General features: G+C 39.8%; 1 protein-coding gene across 4 annotated transcripts in view; it reads left to right on the top strand.

The window, feature by feature from the left end:
• Positions 1-19,443, top strand: part of LOC133345361 (receptor tyrosine-protein kinase erbB-4-like) — a 211,687-nt gene that overhangs the window by 139,390 nt on the left and 52,854 nt on the right. For all 4 annotated transcript variants that reach the window (XM_061556054.1, XM_061556052.1, XM_061556053.1 and 1 more), the window contains 10 exons: positions 2,220-2,345; positions 4,178-4,243; positions 6,092-6,210; positions 6,640-6,781; positions 9,334-9,447; positions 11,001-11,127; positions 11,691-11,764; positions 12,015-12,105; positions 16,046-16,245; positions 18,485-18,617. In XM_061556054.1, coding sequence (XP_061412038.1) covers positions 2,220-2,345; positions 4,178-4,243; positions 6,092-6,210; positions 6,640-6,781; positions 9,334-9,447; positions 11,001-11,127; positions 11,691-11,764; positions 12,015-12,105; positions 16,046-16,245; positions 18,485-18,617 — 1,192 coding nt within the window. The remainder of the gene's footprint in view (positions 1-2,219; positions 2,346-4,177; positions 4,244-6,091; positions 6,211-6,639; positions 6,782-9,333; positions 9,448-11,000; positions 11,128-11,690; positions 11,765-12,014; positions 12,106-16,045; positions 16,246-18,484; positions 18,618-19,443) is intronic.

The following is a 19,443-nucleotide window of genomic DNA, read 5'->3' as shown; positions in this document are numbered from 1 at the left end:
CTTGTAAAGATAAAGAGGGCTGTTTTCTGTTTAAAATTGTACTTAAAAGTGATTTTTCTTTCTCTCCCAGATGCCATGTTTAAACATGCTTTCAAATGAAATGTTGGAGGTTTGTTCATAATATCCACTGTACAGCATTTAAAATTGTGTGATAGCACACGTGTAAAATGTGTTTTTTTAAGTAATATATCTACAAGTAAATTATATAACTGCACAATATATAGTAACTAGAGGGCGGTACATGCTGTGCGTGGGGTGAAGCTTCCCACCAAATCGAGTTTATTTGTTTAACAAGGTGGGAATCCAAGAGACCAGGATCAGTCTCATTTGTGTGAATGTATCCTGGGTCACCAAATTGACAAAAGCAAAACAAATCAGGTGGACCAACGAAGGAAATGGAAATTAGTGCAACACAAGTGTCACATGAGAAATTTAAGAAAGTGCACAAACATAAATCGGTGTTCAAAAAATTAAATCCTGTCATGTAAGTCCCCTCAGACAGAACTTTTTCAGACTCATCATCATAGAATGAAGTTACAAAAAACATTAAACAAATATCGGGTGACTATTGTACTCATATAAACAGACAAGGATATAAATGGCGGCTTGCCATCCTTTTCCACCTCCATGTGGCGATGGCTCTTTCCGAGCTCTCTCCGAGCTTACATTTACAAGTAAATTTCTTACATTGACATGCTAATCTCTCACAATACAATGGGCACCCCCACAGCTTCGTTTCTGAGTTACATTCACTAACACAGCCACCGTTAACTGTGTTAGTAAATGGCGGCTTGCCATCCTTTTCCACCTCCATATGGTGATGACTCTTTACTAGCTCTCTCCGAGCTTACATTTACAAGCATTTATAAACCTTTGTAAACAGTTCTTTGATTGGTGTAGGCCTGTTATGGAGACCTTTCCTACATTAACATTAGCTGCCCCGCCCATCTCTAAACCTTTATAAACAGCCTGCCTCAGCAGCTTTCCCCTTCTTTTTTCACCTAATGACGATGGCTTGTGTTGTGATCGAAACTTCGTGATATTGTTATTATTATTTTTTTCTATCTAAGTGGCTTTACTGAAAGACCGAAATAATATGAATTCCTGCATCACGAAAGCTTTAAGTCAAGAGACAAGGATATATGTCATCAGCCCCCTCCCCCCGCCTCTCCTTCATAAGCTTACTCTCTCTCCTGTTGGACCTGCCCTTGCCCAATTGACTCAATTCGCTTGCTCATCAGCTATGCCCTTCCATAAATTGACCACTCATACGTCAGCACTCACCAGACACCTACCATGTGTGTCCTTTGTGTGCAAAATACTCAGGAAAGTAATATGTCAAACAACCACATATCTTGCATAAGTGTTCTTAGCATGTCAATAAAAAAATTCCTGCATAAATCTTCTGCTTTATTCCAATGGGTGACGTTCTTCGAGAAGATTGTTTTGAAGAAGAGTTGGTAGAGTGGTAGCATCTCTATGAAAGTGTGTCACTTTCAATAGTATAGAGTTCTCCTCTTTCCATCTCATCTCATTAGTACTATCTCCCAGTTTATTTACTCCAATTCAACACATTTCATTCTTCAGATAAAGTGCAAGCTTTTTATGTAGCAATGGCCAAGCCAAGAAGGCCTTCTTACCCAGCGATTTCCACAATGTATTACACCATTGCTACCCCCTAAAGTCTGCAACTCTTTTCCCCCAGCCAACTGTGCTGTCGAAACTCTGATTGTCTTTTGAGTCCAAGCTCACACACTTCTTTTTCCAATAATAATAATAGTTGATTGCTACTGTCTATAACATAACTATGCCCAGTGTCTGTAAAGTATCTTCAGATCCGATCACATTTAGAATTTATATTATACCAAATTGAATGTATAACTATTATATATTTTGACTTAAAACTTTCGTCAATGGTTCTTTCGGTAAAGTCACAGATTTATTTGTTCTAGCTAGGTGACTTTACCGAAATAACTATAGAATAACTATTATATAAGTGTCCCTGGGTTGCACAGCTGGCCAGAGGTTACTTTTGAGTGTAAGAATCCTTGGGGTTTTGGTTATGGTAAAAAATATCTCAGCGCTCGAGCTAAAAAGTGGTTTCCTCAAACGTGTTAAAAAAAATCTTCATTTGCAGTATTGCTACATGTTTTCACTATGTTGCCATTGTTGCTGACTATATGTAAGCGCCTTGTTAAATGCCTATTTTAAACTTTCAGAAATCTTACATGGAGGGGTGTACATAAAGGAGAACAAGCACCTCTGTTACCACAACACTGTGGACTGGTGGGACATTGTGAAAGAAGGCAGCATTGTCAACATCGACATGGACAACAGCACCACATGTAAGAATGGTGCACTGCTTGTTTACTCACAAGTGTACAAGGCATCCGAATCTTTATCAGAATCTGTATTTATCCTGGAGAAATCCAATGAGCTATGAAGCTCTTGTTTACAGATGTCCAGTAGGGGCTGGTCAGAAAGTTACAACAACAAAGAATACAACAAAACAATTGGACTATAAAGTGAGGGAAAGGGAAGCAAATCACTAAAAATAAATAAAGAGCATACATACATAAAGTATATACGTTCAAATCGTATAAACACAATTGTCTTTTCTGACATTTCCCCAACAGTTTTATTTTCACAACCATTGCAACTGTTTCTTACATTTCTTATTTAATAACTTTTATATAAAATGTAAAAACTAAACTAAAACTAAGAGTCTGTATAAATGCCAATGAGATGGTTTTGTGAGGATTCGATGGCCCTAATTTCACAAGAGCAAGGCATGCCAAACCAGGGCAAGCAGTTAATTTTATTAATTAAAGTTCTTCTGATATCATCATAACACTGATGTTAGCTGTAGCAGGGAATCAAACTTACATCACCTGAAGCAATGGTCTAACCACCGTACCAACATCTCCCTATTCAGTATAGCACGTTTGAAGTGATATATGCAGCACACATGTAAAGTAGCATTTCTGTAGAGGATTTCACATCTGGCATTTGAAGACATTTCTAATGCTTATCCTAAAATGAAATAAGTCAACCAGATAAGGAAATATATAGCAATGTACAAGTGTCGTCGCATATTATCTACAATGTTTTATAATGCAATGTCATTCCATACTATAACTACTGTTAGGAAAAGTATATTCATCAACAGTTTAACAAATAAGCCAAAATAAGATTAAGTAAATGTCTCCCTCTATTTTGTACGTGTGTACAATACCAACTTTTTTATATGTTTTGAAAAATGTAAACACTCCATTTTATACGGAATTTGTCATTTTTAAGTGGCAGAAAAAGCATCTCAATTAATCATTATGTACCTATGGAAATTCGGAAGTTGCCTTGCCATTGTCTTACTGCCAGTCACGTATGGATATGGTCACTCTAAACATTCGTGCCAAGGGATGCCATACTGAATTCTCACCTTCATCAATCAATCATTCTTTATTTTACGTGCCAATATTGCCCTCAATAAAGTAGGCATCAGTCTACATTACAGCAGAACAGGAACGGTACAGGGGCACAGAGCAACAGGAATGGAAAAACACCCGTTACGACCTCAGCATCACGGAAGGAATGTCAGGATGCTGCATGATCAGTCAGCGATTGCAGCACAATTCATTTGTACCATCCTAAACTTGAATTCACGTTGAGATATCGAGTTGGGAAATAAGCACAATTATACTGTAAGTGCAACTATTAAACACTCCCTGGTGATTATACTTAGTTGCTAACAATCAGATGTAAAAAAGTTAGTGATAGGTGATGTGGTTTAACGTTTACAATTGCAAGTCTATCACATCCATTTCCTAGCAACTCTGAAAAATCCATCAGGAATAGAGCAATCGATTTCCGTAATATCAGCTTAATGTCAGAAATTAAAAGTAAGTTTTGTAATTTTAATGTTTTTTATTATTAAGCGTAGATCATCTATTTTTGTATACAAATTTCTGAAATATTAATTTTTACATGTCCTCATATAGCAAATGGTATCCAAAATTCATGGCACTGTTCTTTGATATAAATTAACCTCATGATTAGTTTCAGTACTTTTTTTTATTAAACATCGTAAACTATGATAGTTGAAATGTAATATCATGACAGCAACAGGTATTTGTTTAATGCCCCTTATTAACATTAAACTTGTATTACCCTTTTTCAGGTGCTTCCTGCCATAAAGGCTGCCATAAGCACTGCTGGGGAAATGGGATGAAATACTGCCAGAAATGTGAGTACAGTAAACATCACGGCACACACCCGCTCTGTCGCAACCCTCTACAGATCAATCAAGCATATAATGCTTTTGACATTTTATATTTTTGTTGTTGTAGTTGTTGTCATTTGATCAATGAGAGCTGTAAATACTCTTTGATTCTTTCGGTAAAGTCACGTAGGTATAAAATAAAATAAATCACGACGTTTCGGGCACAACACAAGCGTCCAACATCAGGTGGGAAAGCACCCACCTGATGCTTTCCCACCGGATGACGGACGCTTGTGTTGCGCCCGAAACGTCGTGATTTATTTTATTTTATACCTACGTGACATTACCGAAAGAACCAAAGAGTGAATTCCTGCAGTCACGAAAGCTTCAAATCAAGAGAGAGCTGTAAATGTTTCATACATGCAAGAGTTGTTTAATGAAAAAATGATTACTGCTGTCAGTTACAAATGTAGATATTTTAGAATGTAGCCTATGGACAAGATTTCAAATTGCATGGTTTAGAGTATTTGCAGAAAGGTACCAATTTTTTTTTCATAAGGCCATTGTTTCAAGTGATTTGTGAAACTTGCATATGCTGGTTGTTATATTGTTTATGGGCTGGTCGGCTGGATTGCATCATTGTTCAATATAAATGCTTATTCTGCTATGCGATTAAACGTTGAGTCCATGAGCATCGGAAAGAATATGCATTTTTGGCACCGAATATATGAATTGAATTGGATTTCTATCCCCTTTTTAGCATCTGGTAAGAGTTATTTAGCTATATAAAGTGTATCCCAGACACATGAGTTGGTGTCTTGTTCAGGTGACCACAACAGTGCTTGTACAGCGGTAGTTTTGAGAACACGCTGGTGTTAGACAAGCTTCCGTTTTCACTTTTAGACTTAGTTTAATAATGGAATAGTTCGACAATAAAAGCACATCACAAACATTTAAATGAGAAAAAATGGCTAACATACCTGAAGGAAATTTGAATATCCTCTTGTTACATCTAAATATGTTTTTTTTTTTCCCAACAGACAATGTAAACACATTTTTTATGCGTTTTTATATACCCTGTAACATTTCATGTTCATTAACCACCGCATAATTGCATTAATACTGCGCAGTATGATAACTATTTCGTGAATAAATTCACGTGCAGAAATTCAGATTTAAAAAAATTATGCAAATCACTCTTGCAATGATTTCTGTACTGTATTACAGAACCCGTTTTTGTACAGAATTTCAGTCAAAAAATCTCCAATTGTGTAGAAAAATTGGTTACCTGTTCATTCTATTTTAACGTAGCCATTTTTTTCATCTAAAGCGCCTAGAGAGTTTATGAAAAGCGCTATATAAGCTTGAATTCTTATTATTATTGTCCTCTTCTCAATATTCTAGAAAACTGCATTTTTAGCAAACTAAGAAATACGATTATTGTTTTTTATGTTTCGTTTCAACACTAACTTGGTATTCCAGGGATTTTTATCTGTAAACCAATTTAGCCACATGCTAAGAGGGATAATGCCGATGATCAAGAATAGTGATGGACTGGCAGCCAAGGAATATAATGCAGCCTTCAGTATGTCCAATGTGCAGGTGCTAGGTAGATTGTTAGATCGCAGAACTGTGAGAGATGGCGATGCATTGGGGAGGCCTTCATCCAGCAGTGCCTTGACCATGATAATCACGGACAACTTCTCAGCCACCATGGCACGTCCATTAAAAGGATGATGAATCATTATCATTGTGACTGATGATGACGACGACGATGTTGTTGCTGCGTTAAGCAGCAACACGTGGGTAATTGGGAAGCAACAGTGTGAGATTGCGTTCTGCTGACATCTGCGTGGACTTGTGCCGTGGCAGTCACCAAGCTGACGTGCGCACGGCAGTGCGATGGCCGTTGCCATGGCCCTACTCCCAGTGAATGCTGCCACTCCCAGTGCGCGGCTGGGTGTGATGGTCCACGGGACACACACTGCTTTGTGAGTACACCCCTCTGTCACACAGAACAACAGCAATGTTATGTTGAAGGGCACTTCGGTGTGACGAGATGTTAACTCCCTCGCCTGGTATACAGGTGCTTGTGGGTTAGATCCCGACTCTGAAGCCTGTATATTTAGAGTCTGCATGTTCTCCCCGTGGTGCCGTGGATTTTTCTCCGGGTTCTCCTGTTTTTCCCTCCACATTTCAAATCAACATCCGTTTAGAATGTTTGGCTGCTGTACATTTCACTTCTTCGTTGAGCAATCATTTGTGGCTAGAACGCTTCTGAAAAAGAGCTTCTTACCTGTTAAAATTAAAATAGTTTAGTTTCATAAATAGTTTATATAGTTTAAAATGCCTTATAATATGGCAATGTTTCTCGCCCCCCACCACCACTCATCACTTTGCTTCTATTTTCCTATGACCAGGCATGCAAAAACTTCAATGACAGTGGTTCCTGTGTGAGCCACTGCCCTCCACCTACCATCTACAACCCCGTCACCTTTGCACAGGGCGAAAACCCAGACGTCAAATACAGCTACGGTGCCATCTGTGTCAAGGAGTGTCCACGTAAGAAGCACACATGCTGTGTTTTTGTCATGAAATTGCTCGACCTGCTATGCTTGAGCCTTCCTCAATCTTCACTCTCCCTTCATTTGTCTACCCTTTTCTCCTTTTCTCCAAGCCATCCATCCCCTCCCTTCCCACCCCCTTCTATCATTCTGTGCTTTCAAAAAAAATCTATGAATTTCTGATTTGTGGAGGCATCATCATTTGTTACAATTGTCCCACACACCAGGGGATGGGTATTCATAAAGCTGCCTCTTGTTAGTGTGCACCACTGCTGCAGGACAGAGATCGACACTCGTTCAAAGAAAATATCCCACTTCTTTCCTTTGTCCTTTTATTACTGTTTGGGAACATTTCATGAAATTACTTGGCCTCTGATGGGCACCCAAAGAAACGCCATTTTTGCAATCACAAAGTCACGTTAAAAAAAATTGCTTTTCATCATTGTTGTTATTCTTTCATAATGTTGACGATAATAATGACATATGAGAGGTTGAAACTTTGCATAGACACGTCAAAAAAAGAATGGACAATCAGCGCTGCATGGTGAAGGCGACATGAACCATTTTGGTGGCCTGGTTTTAAGCCACTACACGGCACAGTAGATCCACCTCATCAGTTCGGAAATCATATTTTTTATTATATTTTAACTTGCCTAAAGCCATAATAAATAAACTTTAGCAATAGCCTGGAATGTTTCAAACGTAATTTGAAACCGTGTTTATTTATTTATAGCTGACTAAGTGGCTCAGCGGTCGAGTGAGCGGTCGAGCGAGGAAGCGAACGAGCGGCTCGCAACTGGAACATTGCGAGTTCAAATCCTGGTGGGGGGTTGACTCAGCACATCATGCCTCCTGGAGTTCGTAGAGTGACTCCCGATTTGTGCGGAAGTCAACATCAATTGGTTCTCCGAATGGAAAGACTTGCCCCCGGCCATTGGAATGTGGATTTCCACCGTTGGCTTAGGGCTGTAAACGGGAGATGAGCACTGCCTCACTATTCATTTTAGTAGCAAATCCCATGACTTCTGTTTTTACTCTTTAATCCTTTTAAAATCTGGAAACTTCATAGAATATGGTAGGGGTAAGCAACCAGAAAAACAAGAAGAGCCGCAATGCACGTAAATACGAGACGGAGGACCATAATAAGTAACGTCACGAAACAGTTCCTTAAAGCGCCGCATGTGGCTCCGGAGCCACATGTTGCCGACCCCTAGGGATAGGGAAATACAAATTGTGGCATTATTAATCAGCATGTGTTTCTTTTAAGTCCCAAAATGGGAAGGTAAACTCACCTTTATGGTTTTTTGGAATTACGTTTCAGACAACTGATGCTAAATTTTTTTCTTAATTTTGCCAATATTCCAAAAATAACCGTTTCTTAGACCATTAGCATGGGATGCTTCATCTCCACAAATACAACAAAAAACATATATGTAATCATTTTCTTCAGGAAATATCACAGGTCTTCCAATGCAAACTAAAAATAAGCGAATTGAGAATATATATATCAATACTTTAGTTTTTTATGTAGTTTATACTTTAGCTTTCTACGTGTTGTTGAGTAACTGCAGCTACATATCATTAACATTCCTTTCCTTTGTTACTGCTAATCCCTGCACCCCCCTTGGTTGCTGCTGATCCTGCATAATGCATGGGCATAATATGACTTTGACACCCCCCCGCCCAACGCCTACGCATTTTCCATGAATATGCTAAATCCCTCTTCACATGCACATTCTTTTTGTTAAGGCGCTCTTCAACCCCCAATGCAGCTTATATATAAGCTCCTAGTTTGGTAGTGTCTCATTCTTCACCTGAGGACGGCTGCTTGCGTTGTAGCCGAAACGTCGTGAGAATTGTTTTATTATGTTTTATTTTTATTATTTTATTACTTCCCTTCTACGTGACTTTACCGAAAGAAACAAGAAGATGAATATATATATCATCACAATGAGTTCCCAATTGGTATAAATATACACCTGGGTTACAAAAATAGCTCTGTTATTTACACCAAAAAAATAGCTTTTTTAAATATTAACACGTGGTGAGATTATTTCTTAATCACCACATAATTAACAAAGAAGTTTAGAGACATTTCTACTTCGGTGATTTTCTTTAGATAACATGAATACTGCCGTGTGCTTACCCATCAGTGCATATCCAATTAATGTGCTTTATAATTGATATTGAATTGCCATTTATACATGCCCCCCATTTATTTATAATCCTGCTATTGAGGTGAGCACCTTACAGAACGACTGCCAGGTAAGCGACAATGTGTAAGGTTGTAAAATTTTAATCTTGATCGATCAAGGGGTTGGTCAAGTGGTTGATCGATAATAAATTACATTCAAAACTCACTTTCTACAACTTGCAAGCAATCTCTTTGATGAAAGTGTCCTATTTATTTTGCATAGATTTTTGTTTGTTTGGGGAGTTGGGGGTGGGCCGGGGGAATCATTCAGGCTTGGCTTATTTGAAGCAATGTAACATGAGACGTGAACTACTGTACATTGATGCTGGACTCGTCCCACGCGCGGCATCCCGCAGATAATTTCGTGGTGGACTATAATTCATGCGTACGAGCGTGCCCAGCCGGGAAGCATGAAGTGGAAAAATTCGGCAAGAAGAAATGTGAGACCTGTACCGACGTCTGCCCTAAAGGTGCCTCCTGCATGTCTGGGTGTCACCAGAGTGCTTTTCTTTTTACATACACACACAGAATCAGAATATGTATTTAACCTGGAGGAACTCAATGAGTGATAATGCTCCTTTTTCAAAGATGTTATAGTAGATGTGTCCAATCCAATATTCAAAACCTGCCATTCGCCACCAATTGACAGTGATGTCACTACAGCGCATGTGCCAAACGTGTCCACACTCACACACACATAGGAAAAACGATACTAATCGTGTGTACTCTGAAGAGTCTTACTTATTGTCAGCTATGCCGGAAAATGTTTTGCATTGTTTGACCATCACCAGTTAATGTAACCAGCTGCTAGCATACTTTTAAGGTGTATGTTTATTTATGAGGGACGGTCAAAACTTTTTAGAATATGTAACGAAATGTACACAAAATCTCAGCTATATCAGATAGTCTCTTATCATAGTAACCCCTAATGGCCATGCACTTATTTGATGTTGTGATTAATACATAAACATGTTTCAGCAATAGCCTAGTATTAAATCAGTGTGCGATATGCTTTGCATATTTTATATAAAATATTTCGACCACTACTTGTATTAATGTAGATTTCTGAAAGCTATTTCACACACATGTCATATCAATTTAAGCCAGATGATTTAGGGAGAAGAGGAAACAGGGAATTATTGAGTTAGAGGCAGTGTTAGAATGGGCCTCTTGGCAACCAGTAATTTTGCCGAGTGAGCCGCTCCTGGAGTTGAGCCACAGCATTATTTTGTGATGCTTATATCTCAACTTCAATCCTATTTTAACTATGTTTTTTTTTACCAGGTAAGGCCCATTGAACTGTATAGCTCTTTTCAGAAGCAACCTGGCCACGAATTCGCTGAATTAAGTGGTGATCATGTGGAAATGTATAACAGCCAAATATTCTAAATGCATGTTTCTAAATGTGGAGGGAAAAACCGGAGGACCCAGAAAATAATCCATGCGATCACGGGGAGAACGTGCAAAATCAAAATATACAGGCATAAGGTTTGGGTTCGAACCCATGATATTATGTATACCAGGCGAGGTTGTGAACATCTTGCCACCTTGGCGCCCATTCCACCAGTACGTGGGTAAAGTTGAACTGGGCATACAGTGGCCCCTACTCTAGGACCTGCTTATCAGGTAAATTTCCCTGCTTATCAGAGAAATGCTCAGAGGCGTTTTTGTATGGTACAAAGCTTGCTAAATGTGTCTGCGTTTGTTGAGTGGTTATATGTGTGTGTGCGTGCAGCACTGTGCTATAAACCCGGCGAGCCGAGTTTGATTTCCGCTCATGGCCAACAGCAGTAACGATTATCTGAAACAGTCCTGGGCCTCTCCAAGGTCGACTCAGCCTCAAATGAGTAACTGGTGCTGTGTATAAACGTAGCCATTCGGGAGACAAAGGCGGTTCAGTGTGGTGCTGACCACCCACCCCCTTCGTGTGCCGTGGCAGCCTTCGTAGATGCTCGCTGACAGCACTTGGTCCTACAGTCTGTTAAGGCTATTTGGAGGATCTTTGCCTTTTATGTCTTTGCAGCGTGCGATGGGATAGGAACAGGAAACCTAAGCCGATCACAGACGGTGGATGCTACCAACATAGATACATTTGAGAACTGCACAAAAATCAATGGAAACATTGCATTCCTCACCACAGGCATCAAAGGGTAACCATCAAATTAAATCTTTACATTTTGTCATATGATGATTGTTTCCGCTTCGGTGCTCTTTGGGTTTATACGTCTGAAAGAACGTTGTTGAAAAATTGTCCGCATGCTACTCGTGCTGAAGATTTTCTTTTTTTTACAATAGAATGTGAACAATGCTTTTATTTTGGAACACAATTTGTCGATACGTATTCGTCTTCCATTGTATTTAACATTGGGGTTTACATGTTCCAGTACACATATCCAACATTCCATGTACTGCATGCACTTGTATTACACATAACTGTATTAAACATAACATTGTATAAAAGTTGTGTTGTTAAAACCTAATTCCATTAAAATGACGAAGTAAATATTCATCAGTACTATTAAGAAAAAGCAACCCGGAATTGTATATTTAATTTTGAACTAATTGTAGCCATACTATGTTTCAAACTAAATACTTATTTTAAGAGCAATTTTAGGTTGATGTTCTGGTCATTACGTAGTTGTATTCAGTATTTAACTTCACTGCCGCTACTCCTGTGATTAATGTGCCATATATTTCTCCATTTTTTTCCAAGGGATGATTACATGAAAATCCCACCTCTTGATCCTGATAAGCTAAACGTTTTTCGCAGCATTAAAGAGATAACAGGTACTGTTGATATTTTTTTTTTATACAGTTTAAAAAATAACAATACCCACTTTCTAAATACATTGAAGGGAGAATAAAACTACGCATCTTTAGCAATTTCGTCCAACATAGTTCATTGCTGATATTTGCACATTTTGTAATGGAATGCATCACCATTGTTGCCATAGTTTTCTATATATAATTTGTAGTTATTATATGATACTAAATGTTATATATTGCTGTGTGTTTTGTGTTTGTGTGTTCTATTAAGGTCATCTTATGATTCAAGCTTGGCCAGAAAATATGACAGACTTTGCTGTTTTTGAAAACCTCACGACAATCAGAGGCAGAGTGTTACAGAGGTACGGTTTTAGTGATGACCTGTTCATGCATATTCAGGTTACTCTACTCCACACAATCTGCGTCTGAATTCCACTTTGTTCACAAAAAACACAAGAGAGCCAAATGGCTGTGATGCATGATGCATGTGAGCAGAGGCAGTTAGGTTGGCGAGTTGGCATGTGCACCATCCTTAAAGTTCAGAGTGAAACTTTATGAACGTACACCAACGAACTGTAAAACCACTGCAATAAACGATAAATTCAACATTGTCACGAAATCTCGAGTGGACAACGTTTCTGACTTAACAACGCTGCAGTCAAAGTGACTGCTGTTAAATTGCTAAAGGGACCGTAACGGACACCAATTGCCATTCAGCCTCGTGTGTGCCTCACAGTCTTTAGTGATGCTTCATATTTTCGAAGGAAAGTTTTGTAGCTTATATACCTAGCATTTTGCGGGCCAAAAAATATTTCAAAACTACTCTTAAAAACCTCACAGCAGTGCGTACTGACTGTAGTGGTACCTGCTACGATTACAGCAGTGCATACCGACTACTGTGGTGGTACCTGCTATCACTACAGTAGTACATGCTGACTCTATAGTAGTATTTATCGACGCTATAGCACAAAGTACTCGCCTGACAGTGGCGTGGTGAGGCCTAGTCCCGTGCAGAGCCTCCGGCCTCGCCTAGATTGTCCAACCAGCCGAGGTGGCACCTTGGCAGGCTGGGCTGCTACCCCTGACCCCCCCCCCCCCCCCCAGCTATGATCTCCCCGGCCGCTCTGCAGTAATATCTACGGCCTATAGTGGTTGCATCTACCGACTGTACAGTAGTAACTGCACGTATCGGGGTGTGGGGGGGGGACATCACACAGTGAAGAATTTACCTGAGTGTTTAGTGTATTTTTATAGGATTTTTAACGAGAAATAAAATGCCCCCCTCACTCCTACCGAAGGCATGCGACTTGGTATGGGCCGTCCCCCCCACCAAAGGCGAGTTGGTATGGGGAGCGCACAAAAAAAACGCTCAAAATCGCTAATGAAACTAATTAAAAGTTGACGGATGTGAAAAAGGAACAGCGCTTGCTCACGGCAAGGGATCATGTCTGCATTAACCGCACATACTTGTGGAGAAAATGCAAACAAAAACATGCTCTGGTAATATTTGCATGACTTTGAAACTGATCCACACCAGAGACAGCTTTCTTTAGAGCCTAGTCTCAAATGGTGTTAGACCAGAGAACGCCAAAAGGCAAAGAGCACAAAGACCATGCACTATCAGGACATTGAGAGCTCGGGGTGAGCAGCTAACATCATAACACCTGTTTTATTGCCAGAAAAGGTAAAACCAATTCTTATATTTTGATACTGGCAAGAAAGGGCCCATGATATAGCTGCTCACTCCGAGCTATACATGCCCTAATAGTGCATTGTCTTTGTGCTGTTCACCTTTTGGCGTTCTCTTGTTTAAAACTGTTTGAGACATCTTAACACCTGTTTTATTTCCAGAAAGAGTAGAATCAATTCTTACACACTGATTTACTGTATGGTCCATAGTTTCGGTTGCTTGGCCAGTCTCACTGGCTTTTATTTAATTTTCCATTCATGAAGGACATGTGTGCATATTGGCCTGTTGATAATCTGATGAATTTATGGTACACTAGTGTTATTGAAGAATATAAAAGCCAGGAGGTGCGATGTTTTGGTCAAAAAATAATTGTTATTTTATTCTGGACATCCACATTGCTCCATTATGTTCACCATAACTCTTCTGGAGCCAGGTGAGATTCTAGAATGGTGACAGCATAATTTGAAAATGGGGATTGGGACTTGAGTTAGCGGCAAGGTGCATTGTTGAGGTCTTGGTTAATGTATAGTTTATCGTTGACAAGAAAATGTGTAAACTCCTTTGCAGTTTGCATGTCTCTTCAGATATTTGGTGGCACAATGTTCACCAGAACACTATTCTTTAACACGTAGGCTTTCGCGACCAATATCATCGAATAACATAGGTTGTTTTTTTCTGGGTTAGATCGCGTAAATATAAATGTGTCGTTAAACCCACCACCACCCGACAGCCAATTAGTAAGGTTTGTCACGTCAACAGAACATGCCAATTCGTTATTTATCCTCACATTACACTAGTACAGCACGCTGGTGTGTTGGAAAAAAAATCTACAAATATGGTTGTCCCCCGATGAAGCTAGTTGTAATTATTGGCGAAACGTCGTACTCAGTTTGTAAATGTTGTGGATTGGCTCTCCAACACGCCGGTGTGCTATACTAGTAATGAATTGGCATTTTCTGTTTACATGACAAACCTTACTAATTGGCTGTGTCGGGTGGTAGTGGGTTTAAAAAACGATATTATGGCAGAACACTATTGTTTCCAGTTTTCTGGTTATGATACTCATTGCACATTGCGTGATATATTTTTGTATCTAGCAGTTTTGTCGACGACCTTCCAGACCAGGCTAGAGCACAGTGACTGCCACTGAGTAGATCAGTGAGATGGTGGTAGTTCACAGCACATAAGCCTAGGCACTGCAAGATCGTTCCTGAAAATTTTTGCAGCAGGGCGAGTCTCGATTTGTTTTTTTTCATAGATCTTTTTTTATGTGGGGCTTGAAGGTCAGGCTTCTGTCCATAATAAACCAGATATATATTGGAGTAGAGTCACAGCACATTGGGCTAACACAGAAGGATACATCAATGGTGGCATCTGCTGCATGATTGTTCAAGTGGAAAGTGCTTGTTGTGATTTTGGAAAGATTTGGTCAGAGTCTCCTGCAATGGAAATATGCCTTCAATAACATTCGATCAGGTGTTAGAGTATTGGCAATGTTCTAGAGATATGTGCCCTGTGCAGCAAGTACAATGTGATTGGCATTTATAAACTTGCAAGATGATGTACATGGCATGTCACTTATATATGTTAGATAGTGATGGTACATATATAGTTATATATATTAACAGAGATATAAACAAGCATAGTCCAATAGATGCATGTGCAGGAAGGATTGATTAATCCGTATTACTCAAACATAATAATAGAGTTTATTTCAAGATTACAAGTGTCTTTGGGGAACAGAAGACATTTCCCATTAGGGAGCCGTGTAAAGGAATAAGAGTACAATATCCCTCGGTAATACAGATTTCTTTTAGGTAAGATCACGTAAATATATTGATGTGTCGCTAAACCCGCCACCACCCAACACAGCCAATTTGAACGACATATTTATATATTTACGCGATCTAACCCCAAAAAAACCTGTGTTATGGATGATATTGGTCGCAAAAGCCTACGTGTTACAATATCCCTGTTCTCCCCATGTTTGCACTTGAGAGAAGACTTGTGGGCACATGTGTGTTTTATTCAACACGAAACAATCATTAAACATCATTGTAGTATGTACAACACATGCGTTAACCAATAAATATCAGGCAGTTCAACAGGCCTGACACTGTTGATGACACACTAAATGTTGAAACTGGTCCAGAGTTTGCTTGTGTTGAACCAATCTGCTGATACATCTCACTCCCACAAGGTTGTGTGACAGACGGAATATGTAAAAATATTATTATTTTAACGTGGACGGATAGATATGTGAAGACGACATGATTGCAGATTTCAATTGTTGACACAAATGTACACTTCTCTGCACATGGTTATGTAATTATAAAGTTCCAGCTGTTTTTGTCACCACCTAACTAATTGGGAACCCGTAATGTTTGGTAGTTTTATCGAAGGGGAGCCACATTTACTCCACATTTGCTTTCATTGCGTAACTTGCATAACCATGGTTCATGCACTGCTCTATCTTGTTGAAATTTCGCAATTAAAGAAACACAAGTTAACACAAAGCCTGCGATCTACATTTCAACTATTTGACCGTATCCATTGCTTTACTTTTTTTGTGTGGTATATTATATGACGTTGGCTTTTTGTGGTGTGCGCAGGACCTTTTCTCTTCTTGTGGCTCGCATCCCCAACATCACGGCACTGGGGCTAGCCTCCCTACAGGAAGTGAGTGCCGGCAATGTCTACCTCAAGAATAACGAACGTCTGTGCTACTACAATACCATCAAATGGCCTGCGGTGTTTGTGAGCGAACAACAGACGTCATACGTTCACGACAACAAGCCAGAAGCCGACTGCAGTAAGCGTCTCCCAGCGCTCTCCACTTATCGTTCGGATATCTATAAGTGTGTACATTTGTGGGACAATAATTGTGTTATCTTTTGAATGCAGTCGATTCCTATTCACATAATGTTTGAGGGGGTTTTATTTATTAGATAAGGTCTGTGGAGGAGGTAACACTGCCTAGACATCACTAGAGCGTTTGTATTCATCTAAAGTGCTGAAGTTGAAAAGCGTATTTGATTCAAAAGTGGTTTTAATCTGTTCTGCTGGAATGTCACACGCATTATGAATTGAAATGTTACTGTTCTAGAATATATTATGCCATGGTGGAAGGCCTATTGATAGTTTGCAATGGATATACACAATTACACAAAGGGTTTACCAATATTTTACTTTAAAAATGAAATATTGTATGTATTTATATATTAATTTTTCGTGTACTTGACAGGATTAGAGATGTAGAAATCACAGCATAATTAATTAAACCCAAGAAAACAGTGCTTTCAGTGCTTCCATGGGTTCATTACGAGTTGGAATTCCTCATACAAGCATTCCCTAAATGTAATCTTACTCAGTTTTTTTTCATTTTTAAAACTAAACTTTATTATGGATTACATATGACTAAACAAAGACATAGATCCCCTATTTAGCCTGAACAGACTGTTGGGGCAAGTGCTGTTGGCGAGCACCTATGAAGGCCGACATGGTACACGAGGGGGTGGGTGAACAGCACCACACCCGGCCGCCTTTGTCTCCCCAGTGGCAATGTTTACACACCGAACTGGGTACTCATTTGTGGCTGAGTCGACTTAGGGGAGGCCCAGGACCAGTTAAGATAATCACTGGTGTTGGCCATGAGCAGGAATATAACTCGGGTCACCGCTTACCACAAATGGCAGTATACATGCACACCCACGTTATAAAATGTTAATCTGGTATATATTTGCTGTATGGAAACTTTATAAAGATTGTGGTTCTGCTCTTAAGTTTTTCATTACATACCTTTTCTGTCGAAATGTATACAAATGGAGTCATAAACTTAGTTAATTGTGAAATGTTTGGTGTGAATGCACAATGGAGCATGAATAATGCTCCTCTGATATCAATGCAATGTCTTCAAACATACCCCTGCTCATTTTTAGAAATTGCAATGACTAGTTGTGACTAGTCATGTGAAATCCATTCAGAATTTCTAACTTATACTGAAAACATTTTTAGAGGATGCTACATGAGCTTCCAATTACACTTCGCATGAATTGAGCACAATTAAGTCTGTATCCATATAGCTATAAACAAACATTTGTATGTATGTTAAACTTCGTTCTCATCGTACGTTGTCAACCGCATTATTCGGAGGTGTGATCTTTGCAGCTAGAGATTGGTTCAGAAATATAGTTGGTTGCATTATTTTTTTTAGTATAAACTCCATTAGGTGAACCTCATGGCTGCCTGTTTTTCTTGCATTTTTAATGGCAATTATTAAATGATACGTTTTGGTTGTCATTCAGTTTGCCATGAAAATGTATGCCATGTTCCAAAAAAACTCTTATGGATGATATTGGTCGCGAAAGTCTACGTGTTAAACTTCCAATGACCATTGGCAATTATGCTGGCTGACTCAGTTCTCAACCTAGGAGGGAACCAGAAACCCACATTAGTCCAGGCCAATTGGAGCTTCTGGCCCAGGTTACCAGGCATCCTTTTGTAATTGTGCTGCTTGCTTTTACATGGGGTAACCCCAGACGCGATTGTAAATGTCACGGAGTCAACGCAGAAGCGAGCCACACAGGCCACAATATTCTCCGCGTAGTTAAACTTGTCAGCCATGTTTGCGTTTAAGACGCAGAGTTAATAGCACTTGTATGCCTCGTTTCCATGACCACTGGGAGCCAGGCTCTGCCAGGCCACTTCTCTCCCAAGCCAGGTCCAGCATCAGCACCAGAACCAGGTCGTACACTCTTGATGCTCTGTGGGCTCAGCCCTTCCAACTCCATTCCCTCACAACTCCTCTCCCTCGCTAGTATCCACAGCCACGGGAGCAATCTTCATTTAAAGTTTTAACAAATAATTGTACAATCTTGGCAGACATTTGTGTTCAAGATTGCTGAGTACATTCGAATGTATGCATGCACAATAACGCTTACATTATGCAGGGACTTTATTCAAAATGGCACAATTGGTGATTGTATTTCTGTGTTTTTATTTGTTTAGCTTGCGAATGTTTGCAGAAGTGTCGATGTGTATGTCCATTGCAGATGCGGATGGTGCTGTATGTGACTTGCTATGCTCGGAGCATGGCTGCTGGGGGCCTGGCCCTGACCAGTGTATCTCCTGTCAGTTCTTCCGCCGTGCCCGCTCCTGTGTGGAATCCTGTTACATCACTGAGGGGTCAGCCGCACACAGTACCCATCATTCACTTGTGCATGTGTAGTGGTTCAACGCGATCATATTCGATAATGGCTGCATGTCCGCGCTGGGCAACCAGAAGAGGCGGTTGGTGGTATCAACCCGCTGAGACAGCGAGACACATGGCCCTCTTCTTGGTTCTTTCGGTAAAGTCACGTAGAAGGGAAGTAATAAAATAATAAAAATAAAACATAATAAAATTATTCTCAAATTCCTTTGTCAATGCGCCCAGCTTATATATATGCTCCAAGGTCGTGTGCTGTTTCATTCAGACTCTGTCGCCTCGACGGACCTGGTTTTCACCTGAGGACGGCTGCTTGCGTTGTGGCCGAAACGTCGTGAGAATAATTTTATTATGTTTTATTTTTATTATTTTATTACTTCCCTTCTACGTGACTTTACCGAAAGAACCAAGAAGATGAATCCCTGCAGTCACGAAAGCTTTAAATCAACACACGGCCCTGTAAAGATCAGGAGTAGGACGCTAAAGGCGTGAACTACAGTCCCTACGTCGGCACGCATAACGAGAGGGGTGAGAAAAGGAGAGTAGAGAATAGGATAGGGACGCGGCGAGTGAGGGAGCGAACGATCGATGGACGGCAGATACTCGGCATAACTAAAACAAGTGTTATAAAAACAGACTGTAATAAAGTGGCCTGGGAAGATGATATGAAGTCGTCTGCCTTTATTTACAACACTACATCAATGGTCAGGCTTGAGCAACTAGTTTGCTGAACAACGAACGCAACTGGGACGCACAGCAGAATTATGTATAGCAAGAGCAGTTATTGAAGATAGATGGGGATGC

Source organism: Lethenteron reissneri, chromosome 21 (assembly GCF_015708825.2).
Source record: "Lethenteron reissneri isolate LAM-NWPU_2019-01 chromosome 21, ASM1570882v1, whole genome shotgun sequence".
NCBI classification, from domain to species: domain Eukaryota; kingdom Metazoa; phylum Chordata; class Hyperoartia; order Petromyzontiformes; family Petromyzontidae; genus Lethenteron; species Lethenteron reissneri.
The sequence above is the reverse complement of the archived record's forward strand: the minus strand, read 5'-3'. Positions and strand labels throughout refer to the sequence as shown.